General features: G+C 46.9%; 1 protein-coding gene and 2 long non-coding RNA genes across 6 annotated transcripts in view; 1 reads left to right on the top strand and 2 right to left on the bottom strand.

Moving 5' to 3' along the window:
• Positions 1-18,624, top strand: part of MEGF11 (multiple EGF like domains 11) — a 236,009-nt gene extending 217,385 nt beyond the window's left edge. Inside the window, exons 22-26 of the mRNA XM_069026190.1 lie at positions 1,042-1,160; positions 7,005-7,071; positions 11,778-11,834; positions 17,843-18,049; positions 18,294-18,624. Coding sequence (XP_068882291.1) covers positions 1,042-1,160; positions 7,005-7,071; positions 11,778-11,834; positions 17,843-18,049; positions 18,294-18,454 — 611 coding nt within the window. The 3' untranslated portion in view covers positions 18,455-18,624. The remainder of the gene's footprint in view (positions 1-1,041; positions 1,161-7,004; positions 7,072-11,777; positions 11,835-17,842; positions 18,050-18,293) is intronic.
• On the bottom strand, positions 839-9,811 carry LOC138116666 (uncharacterized). 4 transcript variants are annotated; one of them, XR_011154285.1, is made up of 4 exons: positions 9,632-9,811; positions 4,638-4,712; positions 4,374-4,560; positions 839-1,153 (listed from the first exon to the last, which is right to left on the bottom strand). It is a non-coding gene; the product is annotated as an uncharacterized lncRNA (long non-coding RNA). The 4 variants fall into 4 exon arrangements; XR_011154284.1 differs by having other exon boundaries at positions 4,374-4,501; XR_011154282.1 differs by having other exon boundaries at positions 4,374-4,712.
• On the bottom strand, positions 17,036-20,619 carry LOC138116668 (uncharacterized). The gene is made up of 3 exons (XR_011154286.1): positions 18,634-20,619; positions 17,433-17,530; positions 17,036-17,209 (listed from the first exon to the last, which is right to left on the bottom strand). It is a non-coding gene; the product is annotated as an uncharacterized lncRNA (long non-coding RNA).
• Between the last annotated feature and the right edge of the window lie 2,018 nt (positions 20,620-22,637).

Below are 22,637 nucleotides of genomic sequence, written 5' to 3'. Positions count from 1 at the left end.
ATTCTGCAGTAAATTAAGCTCAATCTAGATCTCCACAAGATGTCAGCAAAGTGCATGTTCAGAGTAAGGCAAATACAGAGGGCAAGGAGAGGTGGGTGATGGTGGCTGGGGACCCCCTGTCCTTCCTCACCCATCGCTGCCAGCCTTCAGTAAAGGTGGTGATGGGCTCAAGCAGCCACCCCAGCACTTCATTATGCTTTGACATGAAGGTGTTCCCCACAACCAACCTCTCTGCCTGCAGTTTGAGCCCATGCTTTATTAAAACCCATTCATTTGCTCCTTACAGGGCTTTGCTGTTTAAATGATGTTGCTCCAGCTGAAATTTTCCATCCCTTCTCCTGATGGTACTTTGAAATGTGTATCAATTTGTTATGCAGCTGGAACCAGATTGGGATTGATGTTTTCATTAGAACTGCCAGTATAAATATGATGCCTTTCTTGGTAAATTATTCTGTTTGGTAAATGTGTTTATAACTTAAATTGAGGAAATAGATAAAATGTCACTGAGCATACAATATAACTGCTCAGGTTTTCCTTTCAGAGCTCCAGTTTTTGTTTTTAATAAGCTTTTGAACACAACGTAAAGCATTTTGGACTCCTTGGTACAGTTACAGCACCTTTGTTTCTAACATTACTCCGGATTACGTAACAAAAGGTTTCATTTGTTTCAACTGCAAGACTGCTTGGGAGCTCTTCCATAGGTTAAACTAAGGAGGCAGCTGTGTTGCAGCCCATCCATTTCCCAGGTTTTGCTTCCCTTCTCTCACCTGCAAAGCAGCTGGACTGTCAGGAATGACTTTATTAACATCTTCAAGAAGATAACACTGTAGTATTTAAATATTTTGCTTTTTTCTCTTATGTTTAATGCTAATAGCCAAGAGCTTCACACTATAAAGCAGGATAGATTGCATCTGCAGATGTTTTAGAACACCCAGTACTCCAGTAAAGATTTCTAAACTAGATTGTCTCTACCATGTTTTCAGTTTCTTAAGAACTGTTGTGGCTTCCAAAGTATTTTGTGATGACTTGTTTTCTTCCCAGATATACCCCAAGGTAGCGGCAGTGTTCATTGTTTTTCCAATCCAAGCTACCACACTCTCTCATGTGGGGTGACTTCACGCTTCTTTCCCAGTAATCTGGATGGAAACAGCTCCTGTAAGGTAGATATTACCCCACCCCACTGTAGCAATGTTCTTATCAGTTCAAGGAAATCAACCAAAGCAATGTCTCTCGAGCCCTGTTGTCTGCCAGCGTTATTTAAAACTCCAGGGTAGCATTCCTGACATCCCAGACTCAGAAAGGTTGGCTTTCCCCTCCCTGTATCTTCCCAATCTCTGGGAATGGGAACTGGAGTCTCATGCCTGTCTGGCTTGGTGTCTTAGCAACTCTAAGGTATGTTTGCTTCTCAGAACAGATAAATAACTCAATAAATATAATTATCCATTAACACAACACAAGTAAATCAATGAAGCATTAATCAGTAATCTCACTTTGCTGTTTCATTGTTTCCCACATCAGTAGACACACAAATTCCCTGCTGACACAGACAATCAGAAAGATGCAGGAAGGTCCCTGGGGTGCTTTTGAGGGCTGTCCTGACTCATCCAGGGACATTTCTGAGAGCTCTGCTGTCACTCCTGGCTCTCCAGCAGAGCTATTCCAACCCTTTCGCTGGAACATCCAGGAGCACCTTTCTTATCATTTGTTGCAATTGATTCCCTCAGACCATTCATGAACACTGTGACTTAATTCAGCACTTTTGCAGTAAATTTAGATATGGCAAATGGTAAACCAGCACTTCTTTGGAGCCTTAATAAGCCCAGGTGGGGCAAAGCAGAGGGAGCAGGGGAAAAAGGAAATGCAGTTGATTTCATCAAGGTTGTCAGCTTCAAAAATGATGGTACTTCAGGCTGTGTCACCTTAATCCAAATGTAACTATTGACTGGAATGCCATAAGAACAAGATTAATGCAAAAAAAGACAGTATTGTACAGGACAGGCAAAAATATCTCTACATGTGCTCTTGTAAGTCATTTCTTGGTTATTAAAAGAAAATCTCATTAAAATGTAATAAAAAGGCTGGCTCCAGAGATTTCTGAGAAATGTTTAGACAGATGTGTAAATATGTTTTTTGATGTAGATGGTCCCCTTGCATCCTGAATTTTTGCTCCCCAAATTGAAAGTGCAAACGCTCATAAATGTCAAATTTAGGATGAGTGTCCATCTGGACCACTAATCCTTTTGCAGAAATTTAAATGAATTCCGAAAAGGTCAAAGCCAGCACCTATCCTGGATTCCCAGCCTGCAGTGCCACTTCTCACTGAACTACTTCAAAAATTAAGCTGCTGGAAAGGTTTAATCCCCAAGTGGTGCTTTGGGACCCGCCTGAAAGCTGCTCCCCCTGCTGTAGCTCTGGCCATTGTAGTCAGTCAGGTTGTCCTGATAGGCACTGAAAGACCAATAGAACTGGTATTTTCAGGGCATTTATCAAAATATATGGCCTGATATTTCCTTTAGATCTCCCGCCATCTCACTTATTAATGAGAATGCTTTGCAATGCTGAATAGCTGAGGATGGCCAAAAATACACTTTGTCTGTCTGCAGCTCTGCAGCCAAGTAAGACAAAGGAGCATATAAAGCCCTAATAGCTGCCTTAACGAGTTCATTTCCAAATCAGTTTGCCTGGTGCCATTCTCACTTTCTGCAGAGAAATGTGCACAAGTTGTACATGGAGGATTCATTTCTTATAGTGCCAGCTGAGGTCACAAAGGAACCAGCACAGAAGCAAAATGAAAAAAAATGGCAGAGTCTCTGATGTGCTGAGCCAGAGCCCGGGATGTGTTATCCTCCCTGTGCTCCCAGGAGATCAGGCCTGGAGGCAATGGGCTGGAGCCATTCCTCCCTCAGAGCTTGGGCAAAGCACAAAGGCAGGACAGCTGGGAGCCCTGCTCCAGTTTGAGGAGGGTTGAGAAGAGTTTTCTCTCCTGTGCTTCCCTGCCCTTCTCTCCTTCCTTTCTGTGGCTTTTGCCTTTTCTCCCCTTTTCTTGGTGATCTCTCCACTCTATTGTCTTATTTTTTTTTTCTCGTGTCCCTTTTCCTAGTCTCCTTTTTCCCCCAGCTCTACATATATAATTCCTATTTCCTTCCTTCTCTCCTCTCCCATCCCTCTCACATCTCCAGGATCCTTGGCTGGGGCTCCCAGCACTGTGTATTGACCCTGCTGCAGTTCTTAGGTTGGCACCTCTGGATGGAAGGGGGTGGGTGAGGATTTAGCAGGAGCTGGAGGGCCCAGCACTGCACTGGGGACAGTTTGTGACATGGGTCTGTCTGCACAGGACGGGAGCAGGGCCAAGCTTCAGCAGGGGGAAGGATCTCACCTCCTCATTCCCCCTCTGCCAGACAGACATTAGGCCACTGCTCAGGATCCTGAAGGTGAATCATTGAAGCTGCTGAGAGACAAGTAGCAGTGGAGGCATTAAACCCACCCCCCCCCCCCCCAGTGTGTTTGGGGCTGGGTGGTTGTGCCAGCAGAGCACAGCAGTCTCTGTGGAACACGGGCAGGAGGAAAACAAGGAGGAGGATAAGGGGGAGCTTATGAGAAGAGACTGAAAAAAGGCTTGGCTGCTTTTATCTGGCAAAATGAATGCTGAGGGGGGAGCATGATTGCCATCTATAAATACAGCAAGGTAAACACGAGGAGGGAGGAGAGCTATTTAAGTGAGATGACAGAGCTGGCACAAGAACAAATGAGGATGAACTGGCCATGAAAGCATCGAAGCTGGAAATTAGATTTCTACCATCAGATCAGTGAGATTTTGGAATAGCTTTCCAGGAAGACTAATGGGACAAAGAAACCTGATTACTGTTAAAATGGAGCTTGATCGGCTCTCTGAGGGATCATGTGCCTGGGTGTTTGCAGTAAGAGGCAGCCGGACACAGGGACTGGGTGATCCAAGCCCTTCCAGTCCTGTCCCCAGGCCTGTGCCAGGTGCCAGCAGGAGCTTGTAGGGCTAAGCTTCATCTCTGTGCAAGGTCCCCAAGAATGATCTGCAGCTCTGAGGTTCAGGAGGAGGCTCCAGCAGCTCAGGGCAGGTTTTTAAATCCCAGCACTTTGCCCTTCCCATGGGATTGAGCTTGGCAAGTCACCTTGGGGGAAGTGCTGGAGTCAAGAGATACCTTACTGTGAGTTTAAGTGAAGCCAAACATTGGCCTTTCTTCTACAAGTAGGTTTGGCCTTTTTTCTCATGACGTGCAGCACCAACTAGTAATGATGCTGCAAGTTACCAAGGAGTATCAGACATGAACTCAGGTGAACTTCTGTCACAGAATTACTGCACCAAAAATTTCCAAAGGAGATAAACAGAGATTACTTACCTCCATACCCATGTCTTTACTTCAGAGCTCTCGTTGCTGGAGTTACAGACCAGATTTCAGGACCTATTTTGCTCAAAGGGTGTTAGGCAGGACCACTCACAGAACCACTCTCGGGGCTTCAATGCCAGCTTTGTATTTGAGTTTTTGAGTTGTGCATGAAGTAAAAACATCTCACTTTTACCAAGTGCTGCAAAGTTTGCAAAGAATCCTCTGTGTAAAGGATGAGGCTGCTGCACTGGTCAAAAGCAAATGGAGGATTCTCACCTTGAGATTTTGCAAAGCACATAATTCCACCCTCACTCCCTTCCAGCATCGCAGCAAAAGTCCAGGTGTTGGTTTCTGCAGACATCATAAAAATCAATTGCTATTAGATGTCCTGAATTTTTAAAGCCAGCAGTTTCACATCTATTAAAGGAAGTTCTAAATTCTACCAAAGACTTCACATAAAATTAGAAACTGCAAAACAGAGGTCACTGGAAATGGTCTGACTGGATGTCACCCAGCTAATAAAAAAGAATTCAGTACAGAAAGCATCATTAAAGTACCTTTGACTAAAACTTGCCCAAGAAAAAGGAGGACTGCAAATACAGAATGGCTGCAGAATGTTCAGGATGGGCATCTAAAAGTGAGCAGCACAAGCTTGGACCAGGGAGATCTGAAGTCAGTAGTCGGGGAAATAAATGGCAAATTATTGATTGCTCTCCTGGAAGATAAAAGTATGATGGAATTCCTGCCAGCACTTCTTTGCCTAATCACCGTGGACTTAAAAACCTGAGCAGTGACAAATGGCTGGTGGTGATCAAGTGGCCACTGTCATCTATCCAGCTATTTCAGACAGGCTGATAATAACTTTGCTTTCCTCAGGTGGTATCTCGTTGATCTTAAAGGAAAAGTTGCTAGATATGAGGTAGTTTTAACCAAATTGCTAAAATTACCAGCCTGGAATTTTAATGGATAAATTTACTATGAAGGATTTCTTCCTCCAGAAAAGCAATTTTGCTTCACAGTAAAAATTGAAGTATTTTCTATCTTAAAAAAAAAAAAAAAGTTAACAAATTACAGTGTGTTAAGAAATTATAGTAGCACAAAGAGACAGCTATAATCACATTTCTTCCTAATTGCTGCATTCAGAAAAACTTAGAAATGTCCCCAAATCATTTCATTTTAAAAAATCAATTCTAGCCTGTAGGTCTTCATGCCAAATTTTAGGTTTGTGAGCTGATTTATAAATCCTGCAAACCCACAGCTTTTAATAGAAACCCCGACTTTAATAAATGTGCTCTAAGTGGTGCAGCTGGGTTGAAAAATCAGCATTTGTGTTCTGGCTGTAAGTTTTGAAGAGAAGACTGAAACCCTGGGCTCTGCTGAGGAGAACTGATGGTGCCAAGGGTTGAATTCCTCCCAGTGACCACATTCCAAACATATCTGCTCTTCATCCCCCTGCCACAGGGACAACATTGGGATGCTGCATCCCAAGATTGGGTGGCAGTGGCACTGAGAGCTGTTGGATAGGGCTGTGGAGGGGTGAAAATGCCTTTAGAATGTCGCTGTAGGTGTTGAGTGCCAGCTGAGGTTTAATATCCCAATAGGCTTCAATACGTCAGTGGGTTTTTGGTTCCAGGTCTAAAAACCCATTGAGACAGCTAAGCAAAAATTAATGAGATATCATGAAAAATGAAATGTGGTAATTTTGAATGCTCTCTTTCAATTTTAACCTCATTTTTGTTAAGCATTTTCTTGTAAATACAGTAAAATAGCAGAGCTGAATGCTCCCAAACACAGCAGGAGGCTTCCCAGTCTGAAAGGGCAATGATGACACAGGAGGGCAATGATGGCTTCATAACTCTTCAGAAACAAGGTTGGGATTTGCTCTTGAATTGACACTTCCTAAGGACCAGCTGTATTCCAGCAGGTGTGGCTTTCAAGGGAATAATGCTAGGTGGAAAACTCAGCAGTTTTAACACCTACAGCAATTCCCAGACTCTCCCTGCAGGGCTCAGCTGGTGACCACTGAACTGTGGAGCCCTTTTTGCTTGTCCCAGCCCAGTGGGGCCGTGGACCCCCAAAGTAGAGGCCCCTCTCCTTCCACTGCATGCTCTGGGAGATGCTGTCCCAGCAGCAGCACCTGGAGGGCAGCCCTGGACTCTCCTCTTCACTGGCAGATCCACTCAGGCCTTTGTGCTCCGTTATAGCCAAAGTTATTTTCCTTGAACTGAGAGAACTCGTGTCCCCCTTGCATCTCTTGTCACTGAACCCACAGCTGTCTCAGCAGATCCTGTAGCTCCAAGCAGCCCCTGTCTGCATGCTGGTGTAGGGGGTTTGATCCATCCATCTCCATGGGTTATTTTGGAGTGTGTCACTCCATGTCCACAGGCATCCAAGTCATGGTTCCAAAGGAGATCCTGTGTTTTCCAGCATGTTTGTGTTCATGGCTTGGTGAAGTGACTTTCCTTTGTGATTTTCCCTAATGCTAGTGAACAACTGTCCAGCTCACACAGATAAAGGGCTGAGATGGTGAGGCCAAGGCAGGAGTCACCTCCCATTTTTATTCCGGACATCCTTGGGCTGTAGTCTGGGGTGGGAACTGTCTGTCTCTTCCAGTATTAACCCATTATCATACTTTTTGAACAGCTCAGTAACAAAATCCTTGACAGAGAAACTGCAGACTGGAGACCCTACAGCTATCTGAATGAACTAGGTCAGTAATTTTTAAACACTTTAATCACTTTAGTAGACTTTTGAGCAAGTCCAAATCCAAATCAGCCTTTCATAAAGGCATTAACAATAATGAGGAATATTGGTGTTGTCTTTATTTCGCAACCAGAATTGCCAGTAGTGAAAGATGGAGAATTAAAAATTGTTTCCTTTACCACAAACCACAGACTGGGAAAGCAGAGTCAATATTCATTTTAGTCTCCCATCCAAGGCTGCTCTGTCGAATCACTATCATCTACTCTATAAATGTTTTTTTAAGGACTAACTCAGGACATTAAAAATTCAAATTTGGCATTATTTTTTTTTTCCTTTCATGCTTAATAAAGCTTAGCACTAAATACTGGCATCTTGATGAAGGTGTGTAGCCTTTGTGGGAGCTGGGGTGTGCAATGCTCTGTTATCTCCCAGTAAATCATTCCATAGCAATTCTGAACCACCAGCCAGTGCAACCAAGCCAAGAGTGACGTTTAATTGCCTGTTCTGCGTTCATTCTCCCTGGCTTGAGTTTTAACAGGGTTTTTAGCAGCTCTTAGCTCAAATCCTGCCCAGATTTAGTGCTTTGGATGTTATTTGTTTTCCTATCTGAGCACTTGGAGTTTGGCTTGTCAGTGGCCGAAAGCATTTGCCCTGTCCTTTACTGGGATTAGTAATATCTCACTGAAAATATGCAGGAGGAGGGAAAGTGCAGCATTAAGGAGTATTACAGGATTTTTAAGGTCAACTATCTCACAGCTCACACGGCAAAGGAATGAACATAGGGCAGCACCAGGCATCACACCCTGCCACTGCCCCTGGTCCCACACCAGGCCTCACTCCAAAAATAACTCTTCCCTGCATCAGGAAAATCACAAACCTGTCAAGCTTCAGTGCAAAATCTCTTCATCCTTAAAACCATCAATGTTTTCTGTGTAATAAGCTGCAAAACCACTGTTGTGCTTATCTGTATGTGACATGGAGGGGGCTGTGTGGGAGGGTTTCCAAATGCTTCTCAAACCAAGTTAATTTTCCTTTTACCATTTTGCTGCTTTTTGTACACACTATTTGCTTTATTTGTGTTTAACTGTGATGTCCTGAGCTCCCCATGTGCCACATCTGTCCTGCATTCATGCATTTTATTTTACCAGCAGAAACGATGCTAAATGCCTCTGCAGCAAGAATGATCCAGAAGTGATAAATACTTTAGCTGTGGCCTCCAGCAAAATACTCAATTTTTTCCCACAGCATTTTGCATCCAAGATAACTTTTACTTTCTTTTTTCAAACTAATTGGTGAAATTAGATTTCTTTCTTTCTTTCTTTCTAGTACCAGAATTAATGCCTGCTCATGCTAACTTTCATAATGTTGAATCCTTGCTCAGATCAAGGCCATTTTTACATGAAAATAAAAAGTTTTCATTTCTTGCTATTGCTGTTGTGCAATAAAAGCTGCCGGTTCCTCTTGTGCAAATTTCAGAAGAAAGTGAAAATTTTCAACTTGGAATTATAAACATAAAATAGAAGTTAAGATTAATAAAGCCACACAGGCAATCTTGACCTTCAAACTGCATCACACATGGAAGTAACACAGTTAAAAATATGTTCCATCTTCTCATCCCATGATCAGTCTTAGTTTTATGACACAGATGCTCCAACTCATGTTGGAAGAGCAGCTAAGCCCTGGGCAGGGCTAGATTCAGTTAAAAAGTTAAAATAGCAGTGGACAACTGCCCAACTCCTCTTCTGTGACCCTGTGAAGAGTCATGGAGACCAGATGTGTGAGTGAGACAAAGGTGGGGAAGAGAAAGGGAAATGGAGGAGAAATTGAGGAGAAATTTGGAATGGATGGAAACTCTCCACTGGTTCCTCAGCCAGCGACTACCCCGGCTGCAGCAGCAATCCCAAAGGATGGGACCCAGCAGATGAGGAGCACCAGGCTCCCAGAAATGCCTGTACCCTGTTAGAAACTGCAAGTGGCCTAAATATGAATTATAGCTGGGGAAAGGAAATTGTAAGAATATCCATGTCAAAATTAACCCGAACACTCATCTCCTAAAACCTGCAGTGATAAGGATTTTCTTAATTGCAGTGGATCTCACCAGACTGCAGGTGTTTTACCTGTTTTGCAGGACTTTTTTTGCCAGGTTTGTGTTCTTTCCAAATGGGAGATGCAAGGACAAAGCATGTATTTTTACTGCTGCACATTTGCTTGTGAGCTTCAAATAGCAGGCTTTATCAGAGAGCTGATTGTGTCTGTTCAATGGAGCCTAGGGAGGAGAACAAGTTGTTCCCATGGATGTGGGCTTCGGACATCAGAGTCCAGGGACTCTGTGGTGCCAAGAAGAGGTGGCTTTGTCACCCTTCTGTGTGTCACTGCCTGCCCAAGGCAGCCTAGTCCTTGTTTCAGGGAATGGCTTGTCCTTGCATTTTCTCTGTCTCGTGTTGCAGAACTGGAATTATTTGCCCTGTGAGTAATCCCTCTTGCTCTAGTCCAGTCTGCACTGAGCAGTGGCAGAGGCCAGCTTCCAGCTCCCATCCCAAGCAGGTCAAAGCTCCTAAACCACTGACCTGAGCTCAGGAAAGGTTCTTGTCTCATTAGCTGGAGCAGCTGCAGGCAGGGGTGGGTTTATCTGGAATGTTTTTTCAACAGCAGTCCTGGATGCAGAGACTAAAGTAGGATTTGCAGCACATCGGAGTGACTCAAAGCTGCATTTATTCCAGAGGACCAAAGGCTATAAGTTTGATTCACAGCTGACTTCACTTTTTTCTCAAAGCCAAAAGGTGTGGAAAACTATTTCCAGCTGAGATTCTGATTTCACCCCAGCAGATAATTTAGCTTCAAACTTAAACCTGGACTTCCCTGAAGTGCCAGATCCCTGGCCTGTTTAGGACTTTTTCACATTAACTACTGCAGTTTAAAAAATAATGTATCCATTATTCATTTCACCTCCCGAGGAACTCAGTGAATACAAAAAAATGGGTCATAAACCTGCAGTATTGTAACAGATAAAAGAGAAAACTAAAGGCAGAATTACAGGGAATAGGTTGGGAAAGGCTTTGAGGGGTTGTGTGTCCCTCCCAAGGGCAATGCACTTTCCCATGGGTCAGCCTGGGTCCCCTTTGTTCCCTCTCACTGCCTCTCCATGGGTACAGCCCCTTCCCTCTGGGACCCCAGCTGAAAGCTCTCCAGCTGCTCCTCCCAGCCTTGCTCCATGGGGTGAGCCCCAGATACTGCTTGGACACTGCTGCCCTTGGAGATTTGCTCAGCCCTGGCAGGGGGAGGATGTGTGATCCCCAGGGATGGCCTTGGGGAGCTCCACTGCTGGGACAGGGAGCCCCAGCCCTGTGGCTGTGGGCCAAGGAATGAATGAATTCGCTCCATCCTCCTCGCTCCAACTGTGCCCAAGCAGAACACAGGAGGGAAAGAGCACAGAGCTAATCCTGCTCTGGGACAGAGCTGCCCAAACCTCCCAGTCTGCCTTGCCCTCTGCACCAGGGTGAGTCTGGGAATTGTTTCAGCACCAGGGCTGCAAAACAAAGCAGAAGGTGGTCAAATGGACTGGGGGGGTCACTCGTGGCCAGAAAAGCCCCATCACAGAGAGCCAGTCAGGCACCACCAGCCCCTTTCCTGTGCTCGGGGATGGGCACGGAGAACCAGAGCAAAGGCTTGGTTTGTCTTTGATGTGCCGGGAGCACATTTAATGTCTAATTTAGTCATTTCCCTTATTTAGCAAAAAAAAAATGAAGCTGTCATGAAAAAGGGGCTGGTACAGCATTGCCCATGGCCATGACAACTTTTCTGCAGAGACCAGAGGACACACAAGGACAAATAGCTTGGAGACCTCTGGGACACTGTTTGTGGGGCTCTTTTCCCAGTGTAACTGAATTGCTTGACTGGGAATCCCATAAGCCACAAAGACATTTCTCAGTAACCAAATTTGTATTGATTGTCCCAGTCAATAGGAAATACAAGACTCTATAGCTAAAAATATTTAAAGGCTTACATTAGATTTTCCTTTTGATTGATATCTAGGGTAATTTGCGGGAGTGAAAATGTAAAAAGGTCCCCATTCCCTTCTGTCTCAGCTTCCATGAGGAACAGCAAGTTCCTCTGGAGCTGCACAAAGCAGAATTGTTTGCTGTCAGCTCTGCTCCTGGGGCGGTGCTGTCAGAGCACAGTGGTCACTTAGGGACTGTTGTCACATCAGTTACTGAACTGTGCAAATTCATGAGCAAAGTTATAGTAGGTAGTTTAAGAAGATTGTACACGCCCTAGAGTCTAAGGCTGCGAGTTAATAATACACTCTCCACAAACAAAACAAAGCCTAAAATTAGTCACAGAGTGCTGCAACGCAACCTGCAGACTCAGATTTGAAAGGGCATGTTTTAGGCTTCTTTCACACCATTCCAGTAATGAATGTCTCAGCAGATGGTTTTTATCCTGATCTCCTGATGGATGGCTGTTCTTGGTAACCCTGCTGCAGAGAGCTCTCCCTTCCAGGGAGGCTCTTAAGCACATGCATAATTCCAGGCGTGCACAGACTCCCCGCTGGAGCTGAGTGTGTGCTTACAGCTGAGGATGTGCTTAAGAGCCTCCCTAAATGAGGGCCTTGATGTACAATTTGGAGGGAAGAATATATGCTGCTCAGTAGTCAAAGCAATCCAATTTACATAAATAATTATTTGTTTTCCATTATATATCATTTTTATGCAGGTGCTTGTGGGATGGATAGACGTCAGAACACATACATAATGGAAAAAAGCTTCAAAGGTATGGTATCCAGAGCTGCAGAACCCTGCCCAGGTGTGAGGAGGGTGTCCTAGAAGAGGTGAGATAGGAGCCCGGGAGAGGCGGTGCAGGCAGGGAGGGACAGAGCCAGCACCCACACGAGCTGCCTGCCTGGCTCCCAGCACTCCTGGGCCATGAATTATGGATGCAAAGCTTCCCAGGGCCACGGGCTTTGCAGCACAAGGCGAAAGGGAGGGCTCAGCTCAGGGCAGGAGGGGCAGGTGGAGCTGGCCAGAGCACATTCCTTTAGGACCCACCGACCACCAACAAGGGCTCTGGGGGCAGCTGCTGGTGGCAGACTGGTGTTTCCCTGCTCTTGGCTCCTGGCCATTTCTAGCTTAAAGCAAACCCCCAGGAAAGAAGCTGCCCCTGCTCGTGCCCTTTGCTGAGAGGGATTTAGAGCAGAGCTGGAGAAGAGCCCTCCGCGAGATCGAGGTCCCCTCACTCTGGCATCAGCAGTTGTGGGCACTGACTCCAGGGCAGGTCTAAAACGGGATCTCAGATGAGTCACGAGCACAGGGCCAGTGGTTTTACATTTCACTTTCCCTCCAGGTTTACATTCAAAATATTCCAGTTACGTCTGGACCACGGGAGCACTTGGCACAGCAGTTCCCAGAGCTCCTGGCAGATTGGGCTGGGGTTTAGCACACTGAGCTTGTGCTCCAGAAGATGGAGCAAGGAATCTGTCTCCTGGGGAACAGGCAGCTTTCAGGCTGAGGTCCTTGATCTGAATCCAAGGCTGTTACGTCTGGGAATGTCCCTCAGTGAGCCGAGGAGGGAAATACCACACAGCCTCTTCCTGTAATGCCCTTGGGCTGGTGTTGGCTGAGTCACCGGGACAGTTGGTGCTGTTGCCAGACTCCCACTGCCCTGCCATGGCTGAGGTGTTCCAGAGCCAGACCTCTGTCTCAGCTAGCAAGGAATATCGAAAGCTATTCCACATAAAAAGCATTAATCAGCTTATAGCCAGGCCTAGAGATCAATAATCACTTTGTAGCTGCTGTTTTCAAAATACAGAGATGCAATATTTGCTAAAACATCACCTTACCACACAGAATCACCAAAGGAAACCAAGAAGCCATGACCAATCCTTTGTTGATAAAGCTAAAGTAAAAATATTGAATGGATTATGTATGTATATGATATATATATAATTCATAATATACAAAATACTCAATCCACTGGTTTCAGCTACTTCAATGATTCTCTTTTTCAAAAGAAAATTCTTATTATAATAGAACTAGGTGTTCTCTTTACATGGAGCTATTAACTTCATTAGTTTAAACTAAATTACTGTGTTTACTTAAGTTTAAAGGTGCTTTAAACACATGCAGCAGGAACTCCCATCCATAGGCACAGTCACACAGAGGGGGACCAGTGGGGTCAGAGAAAAAGAATCACAGTGACAGTGAACTGTGAAATGCATTTTCTGCTGCTACATATTTTGTTTAATTTTTAGGATCTAAACCATTTCCTTTACATGTTTATCTCCTTAAAAATTGAGAAATCAGGCTCAGAAGCCACAGCTGGAATTGTTTGTGGCTGCTCAGCTGTCTCAGACAGGCAGGGTTGGCACTGGCAGGGGCAGGGTGCGGGGACACAGGGACACACCTGCCTTCCCAGGGATGTTTGGGAGCTCACCTGCAGGCACTTAGGAGCTGAGGTCTCTCAGAAGCAGCTGCCTTTGGCTGGCTGAAGGTTCTCAAGGCCCCTCTGAAGGTCAGTTCCTGGGCTCAGGCAGCCCTGGGGCTCTGTAGCAGTATGGGCACTGCCAGTGCCAGGCGAGTCTCCTCTCATGAGGAGCTGGGAATGTGCCCAACGCTCAGAGTAAGCTCTCCTTGCTCTGCCAGGCCCTGATTCACCACATTCCTTGGAAAAATGGAGAGAAAGAAACTCCCAGTCCCAAACAATTGGATTCTGTCAGCAAAAAGACTTGGCATGCGGGTGCTTGGTTTTTATGTACTTTCATCCACTTTAAAACCATGTCTTCTCCCACCAGTGTGGTCTAACTGGGGACAGCCTGTCCTGCAGTTGGAAGTCTCTAGTGCTCCTGGAGCAGACAGAACCCTGCAGGGAGAGGGCACAGGGGTCTTGAGGCTAAGGCCAGGCTGTAGTGAACCTGGGCCACCTCCTGCTTCCCCAGGTCTCTGAGGAGACTGGAGCTGGGGGCTGTGCCCAGAGCAGGGCACCAGCAGAGGGGGGTCCCCTATGCAGCCCAACACCAGGGGTGTGGTGGCTGAGCTGCTGTGGAGCTCCAGGGAGTTGGGCACAGAGGTGTGGGATTGCCAGGTGTCAAGCCCAGTGTCTGACAGCAGCAGAGAGCAGCTGGATGTCACAGTGCCAGCCCTGAGCCCTGGGGCACCTGGTGACAGGGGCTTAACAGGCATGAGGGTTTTCAGAGCAGGTTTCTGAGCAGTTTCTTTCCTGTGCATGGTGCTCAGTGATACCATTCCTGAACTTTTCCTTTCAGCTGAGTCCTTTGGTTTTAGAGGTTTGTTTTTTAAATGAATACTGCTGCACTGATGGAATGATGCGACCTCAGGCACTACCATTTTAAGGGAAAAATACCCTATGCTTTGCAGAAGAGCCAGGAAAATCCCAGCAGAGAGAAGCACTGATCCCAGGGATGCAGGGCTCAGAGTGGTTCCCCTGGCTGTTGTACAGGATGTGCCCCCACTCCTGTGTCACTCTGAAAAGCAGCAATGGGTCCTCGCTGTGTCACTGTCCCTGCAGCAGCCAGGGCTGGCCAGGTTAGGGACAGCAGCCAGCACAGGCACTTCATCCCTAATGGGGTTAAATAGCAGGAGAGCACCTTGTACCTGTGTGCAGCACCTCTCCCCAGCACTTCCACCTCGGCTGTGGGTTCCAAGGCTGGTCATCAGGATGCCAGGGGAAATTCAGGGCAGAAGAGAGGAACCCAGTCCATGGGAGGGACATTTCCAGTCCCTGCTAACAAAAATAAAACCCTCCAAAGGTCTGGTGATCGGTATCCAAGCAACGCAGAAGGCAGGGACTTCAAAATTAGAGCGTATTCCCAATATTACTCTGGAAGTCCAGCTGACTGAGTGCTTCCAGTGAGCCCCAGCACTGTGGGGCAGAGCTTCTACCTCCACAAGAGCTGGACCCTGTGACAGGGAGGGATGAGGAGGCAGCACAGCCAGGGCCTGCAGCACCATGGGCTGGGATCTCTAAATACGCTTGTTCTGCTTAAATTAATTCATGAAACAAAATTTGACAATTGATGCCAGACTTCTTAATTATCCCCAAATTACCTTAATAACAAAGTAACTCAGCAGTCCTACAGCCTTTAGAGTTAAATCCTCCCTGATCTTGCACATAATGTTTCTTGAGGGCTAATGACTCCCTGGTGCACCCAGAATCCCAAACATGCACTGGTGCTCCATAAAATATATTGTGTCCAAAGCAAAGGTCTGATCCCAGCTAGACACAGAGCTCATGTTTACATCAGCAGGAATGGGCTCTCAGGCACGTTGTTTCTCAGTATCTCCTGGGAAAAGGCAATTCCTGGGAGAGGCCAGACAAGTCTGGGCAGCCCGAGTGTTATTCACTGGTCTCTTCCAACTGGTCCTGGGAAGGGAAGGGCTGAGGGACACCTTTCTGGGAGGTAATGTCAGTACAGGTGAATTTTAGCTTAGGGAGATAAAAGCAGCTGAGCTGGATGAAATAAACAGCTGATGTGCTGGGATTTTTGCCTTTGCCAGCTCCAATGTGCCCAATTCCATAAACAAACCACACAGCTATTTACCTGCAGCTGCAGCTCTGCAGGAGCAGAAATTGTCACTCTGCCCTTCTTTGCTGTAGCAGCAGTCCTTTATAATCAACATTTCCTGACTCTACACCCAGCTCTGGTTTGATTTGTTTCCTCCCAGCTGTGGTGCCGACAGAGAATGCTTTGCAGTGGGCTCTTGTGGCACAGAGGGAATCCTGACTTTCACCCTGTGAGCATCTGCTCAGCTGCACTGCTTGAAATGGAGAAGCAAGTTGGTGATAATCTTCATGTCCCCTCACCCCAAAATGCAGAGCTGGCTCATTAAAGGCTGTCCAGGCTCTCCTGATAAGCTCTATGTACCTGCAGTAGCCACCAGGAGCTGCAACTTGCTGACAGGTGGAGCTGAGCCTTTTGGTTTTTTGTTTTTTTGTTTTTCTGTGGTTTCCTCACCTCTAACACCAACAAATCCCAGACTCTGGCACTTGGATTTAAGTCACATACACAGCAAAAGCCAACATTGAGCTCACTCATGTGCAGAAGCCTTTGGTCTCACACGGTTGCTCCATCTCTCCGTAGAAGGATGGGATGGGGCAGTTTTCCACTGATCTGTACCGGGATGGAGTTGGTGACACTGGAGGGACAAACCCTGCAGCCAACAGCCAAGGAATGTCGGTGTTACCTTGGTTCCCATCTCCTGTCATGTGCTAAACCAGGCGTGTCTCACTTGGAAGCAAAGGCACTGCTCATCTCACCCAGGCTGATGTCAGACGAAGAGTTTCTAAGTTTTATAACTAAATAAACATTGCACTGGTGCCAGGCCTCTCTCTGCCTGCCTCCCCATCCCTGATGGTCCCAGCTGGTATGTGTGCAGTGGAGCTTCCCAGCGAGCTGCTTTCACTGACCCTGGGAGCTGAGGGCTCTCCAGACTTGCTGAAATCAGAACCCAGAAAGGCAACCCCTGGCTGCAGGTGGTAGGCATGACCTGGCACCTCCCTCAGGGCTGAAACAGGACCAAGGGCACCAGGCCAGGGGTGATGGATACAGATACACATACAGACACAACCCCAGAGCTGAAGGAGGGACAATCACACACAGTGGAGCAAACCTGGCACGTGAGGGAGCAGGATGGGGCTGGCAGGCTCAGAGCTGAGGTTTGGAGCGGAGAAGCGATATCGTGTTGTCTGTCTATTTCTTAACCTGAATTTCTCTTTTTGTCTCCCATACTAGACAGCGGGGGCAGCTGGGATTGCAGCTATTTTGCAAGTCCCCCTATTTCACCGGGAGTATTTCATATATACCAGGATCTGCCTTTGTACTGTAACCCAGCACAAGAAAATGCCTCATCTTTCATTGCATCGCTCTAATTCTAAATTACTGGCACTGCCCAGCAGGATGCACACAGCAGCAATGGCACGTTCTTGAATGTCAATGTTAAGACCTATTTATTCTCTATTGTTTTTTATTTTTAAAGCAAGACTGGCACTGTACCTTGCAGCAGGCTGGCCTATCCCAGCCAGGATCACCGACCAGGCAGGCCAGTGGTCACAGCTCTCATGCCAACCTTGTTGTCCCCATGTAGTGCCTCTGTCACCTCCTCTCCAGTCCAGGGAAGAGGAGCAGGAGATGTCTACAGCAAAGGGGGGAAAAAAAGCAGAGCAAAAGTGAGGCTCAGATGGAGGCTTGTCCCCCTCTGTGGAAACCCAAGCATTCCCTGTTTGTAGGATGCTGGATAACCCCAAAACCGGCAGGGACTGCACATGCAGAGGCTGCACTGGTGCAGTTCTGAGCCTGTGGCAATGTTGTGCACTCCAACACAGGGCACTAGATGTGACCAAGGCCCCAGGACTCACCCTGCAGCTGGCTGAGCACCCCAGGTCCCAGCAGAAGATCTGACTGCCCGCGGCCACGGCTGGGTCTGCAGGGCAGGTGGAGTGGGATGAACACGGCTCTGTGGGAATTAGGGGGAGGGAGGGAAAGGATTGCCACCTCAAATTAAATATCACAGTAAACGACAACTAGAACCTTTCACAGGAAAACCTTCAGTACTGAGCAGGTTTTCATTTCTTTCCTGCTAGTGAGTGGTGGATGCAATGGTCTGGAACACCCAGAGTACAAGCGCCGGGTGTCTGTGCTGGAGGCTTCAAGGATCTTCCTTATCCCCTGCCCCCTTGTCCCCCTCAGCCTTCCTGCAGAGGCTCAGTTGTAATTAACATAATTGTGCTAACGACCCTAACAATCCCACTCCACTCTTGTTTTGCAGATTATATGAAAGAATCTGTGTGCAGCTCCAGCACTTGTTCCCTGAACAGCAGTGAAAACCCATACGCCACCATTAAAGACCCCCCCATTTTAACCTGCAAACACTCCGAGAGCAGCTACGTGGAAATGAAATCGCCTGGTCACAGGGAGTCCCCGTATTCCGAAATGCCAACTTCATCAACAGCCAATAAAAATATCTACGAAGTTGGTAAGCAGTGGGTGGCACAGCGGGGTTGGTGGAAATGCTGGTTTTCCCCTGTCCTGGCACAAGGAGCCTGGACTTGGCATGGAGCAGGGAGGCACTGGCGGGGGGGGAAGGCCTGAGCATTGGTGTGTTGGTTTGGGGAGCTGAGCCACTGTGGTAGATGTCCTGAGCTGGAAGAGACCCACAAGGATCAGGAGTTTTGGGACCACTGCTGGTGACCACAACCCAGTTTTCCTTGCTCCCCCAGAGCCCACTGTCAGCATAGTCCAAGACGCCCGCAGTCGGAGTGCCAGTTACCTCCAGAATCCATACGACCTGCCTAGGAACAGTCACATTCCTGGTCACTACGACCTGCTCCCCGTCCGGCACAGCCCGACGCATGGGCCTTCTTGGGACAAGCAGTCTTAGAGGGATGGACTTCACTGAGCACTATGCTCCCAACACAGACTGTGAGGAAGCAGAGGAGAAGCTGTTCCTTCCTTTCCTATGCTGCTGAGGGACTGCGGACTGGCAAGGACCTAACACGACATCAGCTTGGGCCAACTGCTGCTGCATGATGTTATTTATAGACATTTTTATATGGGTACCTGGAACTAACAAGAGCCTCCTCCACGTGGGACTGGAGTACATCACCCCAGGAAGGTGTCTTCATGCTCCGTGGCGTGTGTTCTAACCCTGGCTTTGCTGTAAAATAAAACCACAAAAACATGCTAAGTAGAAGGACTTCAAGATGTACATTTCTACCAACTGAATCAAGAAACCTTTTACTGTTAGGAACAAGGTGACTAGGAATACGCTGGAATTTATTTTCATCTTTGTCATGGGAATGGACATTTTTCTGAATGAGAGCAGGGAAATTTGTCATTTCACTGTCTGGAAAGCTCATTTACTGCCATCACCAAGTGCAACCTGTGCAGATCACGCTTGGTAATTAGCACTGAGATTGTCATCTCTATATTCAGCACCAGAGAATTTGAGTTAAGGATTATTAACACAGACACTTTCTGTGCAGTTCTTAAAATCTTTCCAAACGTCCCGATCTTTGCTAATGAATGGAGTTTCCACAATGAGTCTCACACCCATCTTACCAGACTTCTAACTTTGATTGGCACAGGTAGGCTTTGATTTTCCTTACGCAGCTTCTCTTTTGGTAGCTACATCTAGCAGATCTATCAGGCAGTTTAAACTGCTGCCCCTTCAATTCCTGCCCGGGACACTGCAGGTTTGCACAGACCAGCCCTGGTTTCATTTCCTTTCCCAAAGCTGAGCCACATCGGCTTCTCTCTCCCATCTTTCCAAACCATCTCCTCATGATTCACTGTCAGCATGCCACTGATGACACCACTGAATCTGATGTGCATTACCATGTAGTGCAACTTTATCCATTGATGATTCTACCTGAAATGTCATTAAATGGAGCTGAAACTGGGTTTTCTTTTTCAGCAGCTGTTTGTGAAGTAATTATTAAGGGTCTGACCCATGGTAAAATTTTGGACTGAGCCACCATGATACTTGTTTTTTTAATTTATAACCTCTATTGACCTAGAAAAGTAGAGTACTTGCCGTTAGTTCCTTGTAGATTTTGAGCATGAAGTAGTATTGACTCTAAGTATGTAATTTTATTAGGCAAACGTGGAAATAGCAAGTTGATTGCCTTTTAAATATAAAAAATATTCTGTTGCGCATTCACCAGTGTGATGGAAGCAGAAGAGGACAACACCAGCCCCGTGGGTTTGCTCACGGCACGATCCCAGGTGTGACCTGCTGGGCTCTGGGACTGGCAAGAGGACCCCTCCAGCTCGGGGGCAGTGGCTGGATCCCGGCTCCAGGAATACTCCTGGATCACTCAGAGTACCATGGTGGGGCCCAGCTGTGTCCCCACATATGGGCTCAGCCTCACGCCTGGGATCAAAGCCCCTGGCCCTGGGCATCCTGCCCCAGGAGCTTTGTCCCTTGGAGCCAGGACTCTCCAGGTGGTCAGGCTGGCTCTGAACCCCCAACCTGAGCCTGGAAAGCCCCAGGCTCCCAGAGCAGCCGCTGACTGAGCCACAAGATCCTGCCCACGAGGTTTCCCAAAGGCTGCATGCATGCATGGGGGCCGTGCCCAATCAGCAATAGCAATTTTGTTTTCCAGGAAAGCCTCATTTGAGATGTAAGGAAAGAATTATTTTGTAGGCCTAGTAGGAATATATTTTAAGTACATGAATGGAAAGACTTACCCCAAAAATATCAAGAGAAAGGCAGTTGGATAAGGAATACTCTCATTAAGACCCACCTTGGCACCCAGCACAAGCAGCCCCAGCTGCTGGCCTGACCCATGTTTGTGTGTTGCTGTAGTTTGCAATGAGACTCCAGAGAGCAGAGATGTGCTCAGCTGTTTGGTTTGGTTTTTTTTCAAAGCAGGATTTTGAAACCAAATGCAACGATGTGCATAGAGCTTCACAGGAAAAAAAAAACCAAACAATAAAACCAACAAAAATAAAGTACCTTCTTGTATATCAGCATTAGCTTAGGAAACAGGCACCAAAATGGCAATACTTTTTTAAGGCAAGACAGATTTGTAATATATTTGTTCACTGTGCAAAGGTATCCTACCTTGTACAAAATAAACTGAATTTCTCTCAATGTGTAGTTCTCCAACGTACTCATTTGCAGAGCAAAACTTCCTGCTCCGCACAGATCCAAGCTCTCCAGGCAATGTGGCTGCTCCCCTCAGCCAAAACCCCCCCAGGCACCAGGCTGGGACAGAACTGGCAGGATTGCTCAGAAAACCCAGTGCTGTCATTCCAAGTTGGAGTAAACCAAAGGTAAGTGGCTCTGCACACCCTTCTCCCAGTTCCTCGGCAGTTTGACCTCAGTGATACTCCTGGGAACGCACAATCCCAGCTGGAAGAGCCCTGCACACCCACCATGTGTACTGACAGTGCCCTGGGCCACTCGCAGGTTCCCAGGCCTTCGGGTGGACGCCGGAGGACCCATGGTCACCCAGCAGTGATGGGACAGGACACAAGGCAGCCCAGCAGCTCCCAGGGAGCCCAATCAATAAATCACAAGCACAGATTTACAGCAGAAACACCTTCAGAATTAATGCATCCCAGGCAATGCAGCTCCTGCTACGTGCTGAAGCTTTTCAGTATTTGTGCTTCATACTTCTAAAAATCTTGTTAACTAAAGCCCAGCATGTAATCTTCTTATTTGACAAGCCACACTCAATAAGCTATTTAAGGCTGGAAATTCATCAGGTCTGAACTGATAGAATAAGTAATTCCAGCTTAATAAAAATGTCTTTAAATCAGAACAATTCCATGTCCTTTCTGCTTAAGAGTCAGAAGCTCAACTCCCATCAAAGACAGGAACCACTGATGCTCGCTGAATAATTGTTAAAAGTTGAGGCTTTCAAATATGTAAATGACAGCAAAAGCTTTTAGCAAGCAAAGTCCATTTTGAAGCATTATATGGAATATCCAGAATCTCAGAAAGCTCCTTCCAGAACCCAAAGCAGTGCCTGTTACCATCAGTTGTCTCCCATTAGCAGGGAGGAGACACTTCAGTACACAAGTAGTGCCAATTATGGAACAGAATGATTAATCAGCAGCTGAACAGGACAACCCCCATTGGAAAGCATTCAGATGAAATAATGACTTGCATTGTCTCTCCCAAAACACCTTGGGAAGCACCTTCCTGTCCCAGGAGTGTCACCCAGCCCAGGCCAGGAGCTGCTGCCAGGGCCCTGCAGTCCTTAGGAAAACACAGCACAGACCCCAGAACAGGAGGCAAAGGATTTCCCACGTAAGAAGTTCTCTCTCTGTATGGACCCCACTGGATTTTGCTTTAGAAGTCCTCAGCCTCCCAGAGTGGTTTGTGCTCCCACCATCTGCACTGAAATTCCATCTGCTGCAGGAGGAAGAGTTTTGCCTAAAACCACACAAAATCCAGACTGATGTGCCAGTGAAGTCAAGTCACCTGCTTATAGAAATGAGAAAAGGAAGCAGAGTGAAACTCATCCTGCATTTCCAGCTGACAAATTTAGAACTTGGCTGCCACAGGAAATTGATTAATTCCAAAATCTGCTCCAGTCTAGGCAGAAAATGTACTGCAAGAACAGCTCCTGCAGTAAGCAAGGGCCTAGGCTCACACCCCACCCTCAGACCCATCCCCAGGGCCACCAGTGCTGCCCCGCTGGTGCTCATGGGCACCTCTTCATCAGGACACAGCAGAGGGATCCAAAGCTTGCATCATTTGCTGCAGAAGGCAGGAGTTTGTCACCCACTGGATTTTCTTCCTGGTGGCAACATGGGGAAAAAAAACAGGTTTGTAAAAGTTATTCAGATGTTTGAGTGGAATGAACCCACAGAATTTTCTAAGCTTCAAAGCTTCCTGAAACTGCCAAAGTGCCCTGACTATAAACTGCAGCAGCCCCAGGAAGCTCAGAGCTGCTCTCAGGGAAGGCAACTGTGCTACACAACCTTTTCAGTTCCTTTTGCGGGGGCATTTCCACTTCAGTGCCTTCTCATTGCCTGTTGCAAGAGCTCATAGGTAAAAACCTTCAGGTCAAATCCCAGTTCTCCCAAAAAGTGCACCCAACACCACA

This window comes from Aphelocoma coerulescens, chromosome 10, assembly GCF_041296385.1.
Source record: "Aphelocoma coerulescens isolate FSJ_1873_10779 chromosome 10, UR_Acoe_1.0, whole genome shotgun sequence".
In the NCBI taxonomy this organism is placed as follows: Eukaryota; Metazoa; Chordata; class Aves; order Passeriformes; family Corvidae; genus Aphelocoma; species Aphelocoma coerulescens.
This window is presented reverse-complemented; position numbering and strand designations above follow the sequence as displayed.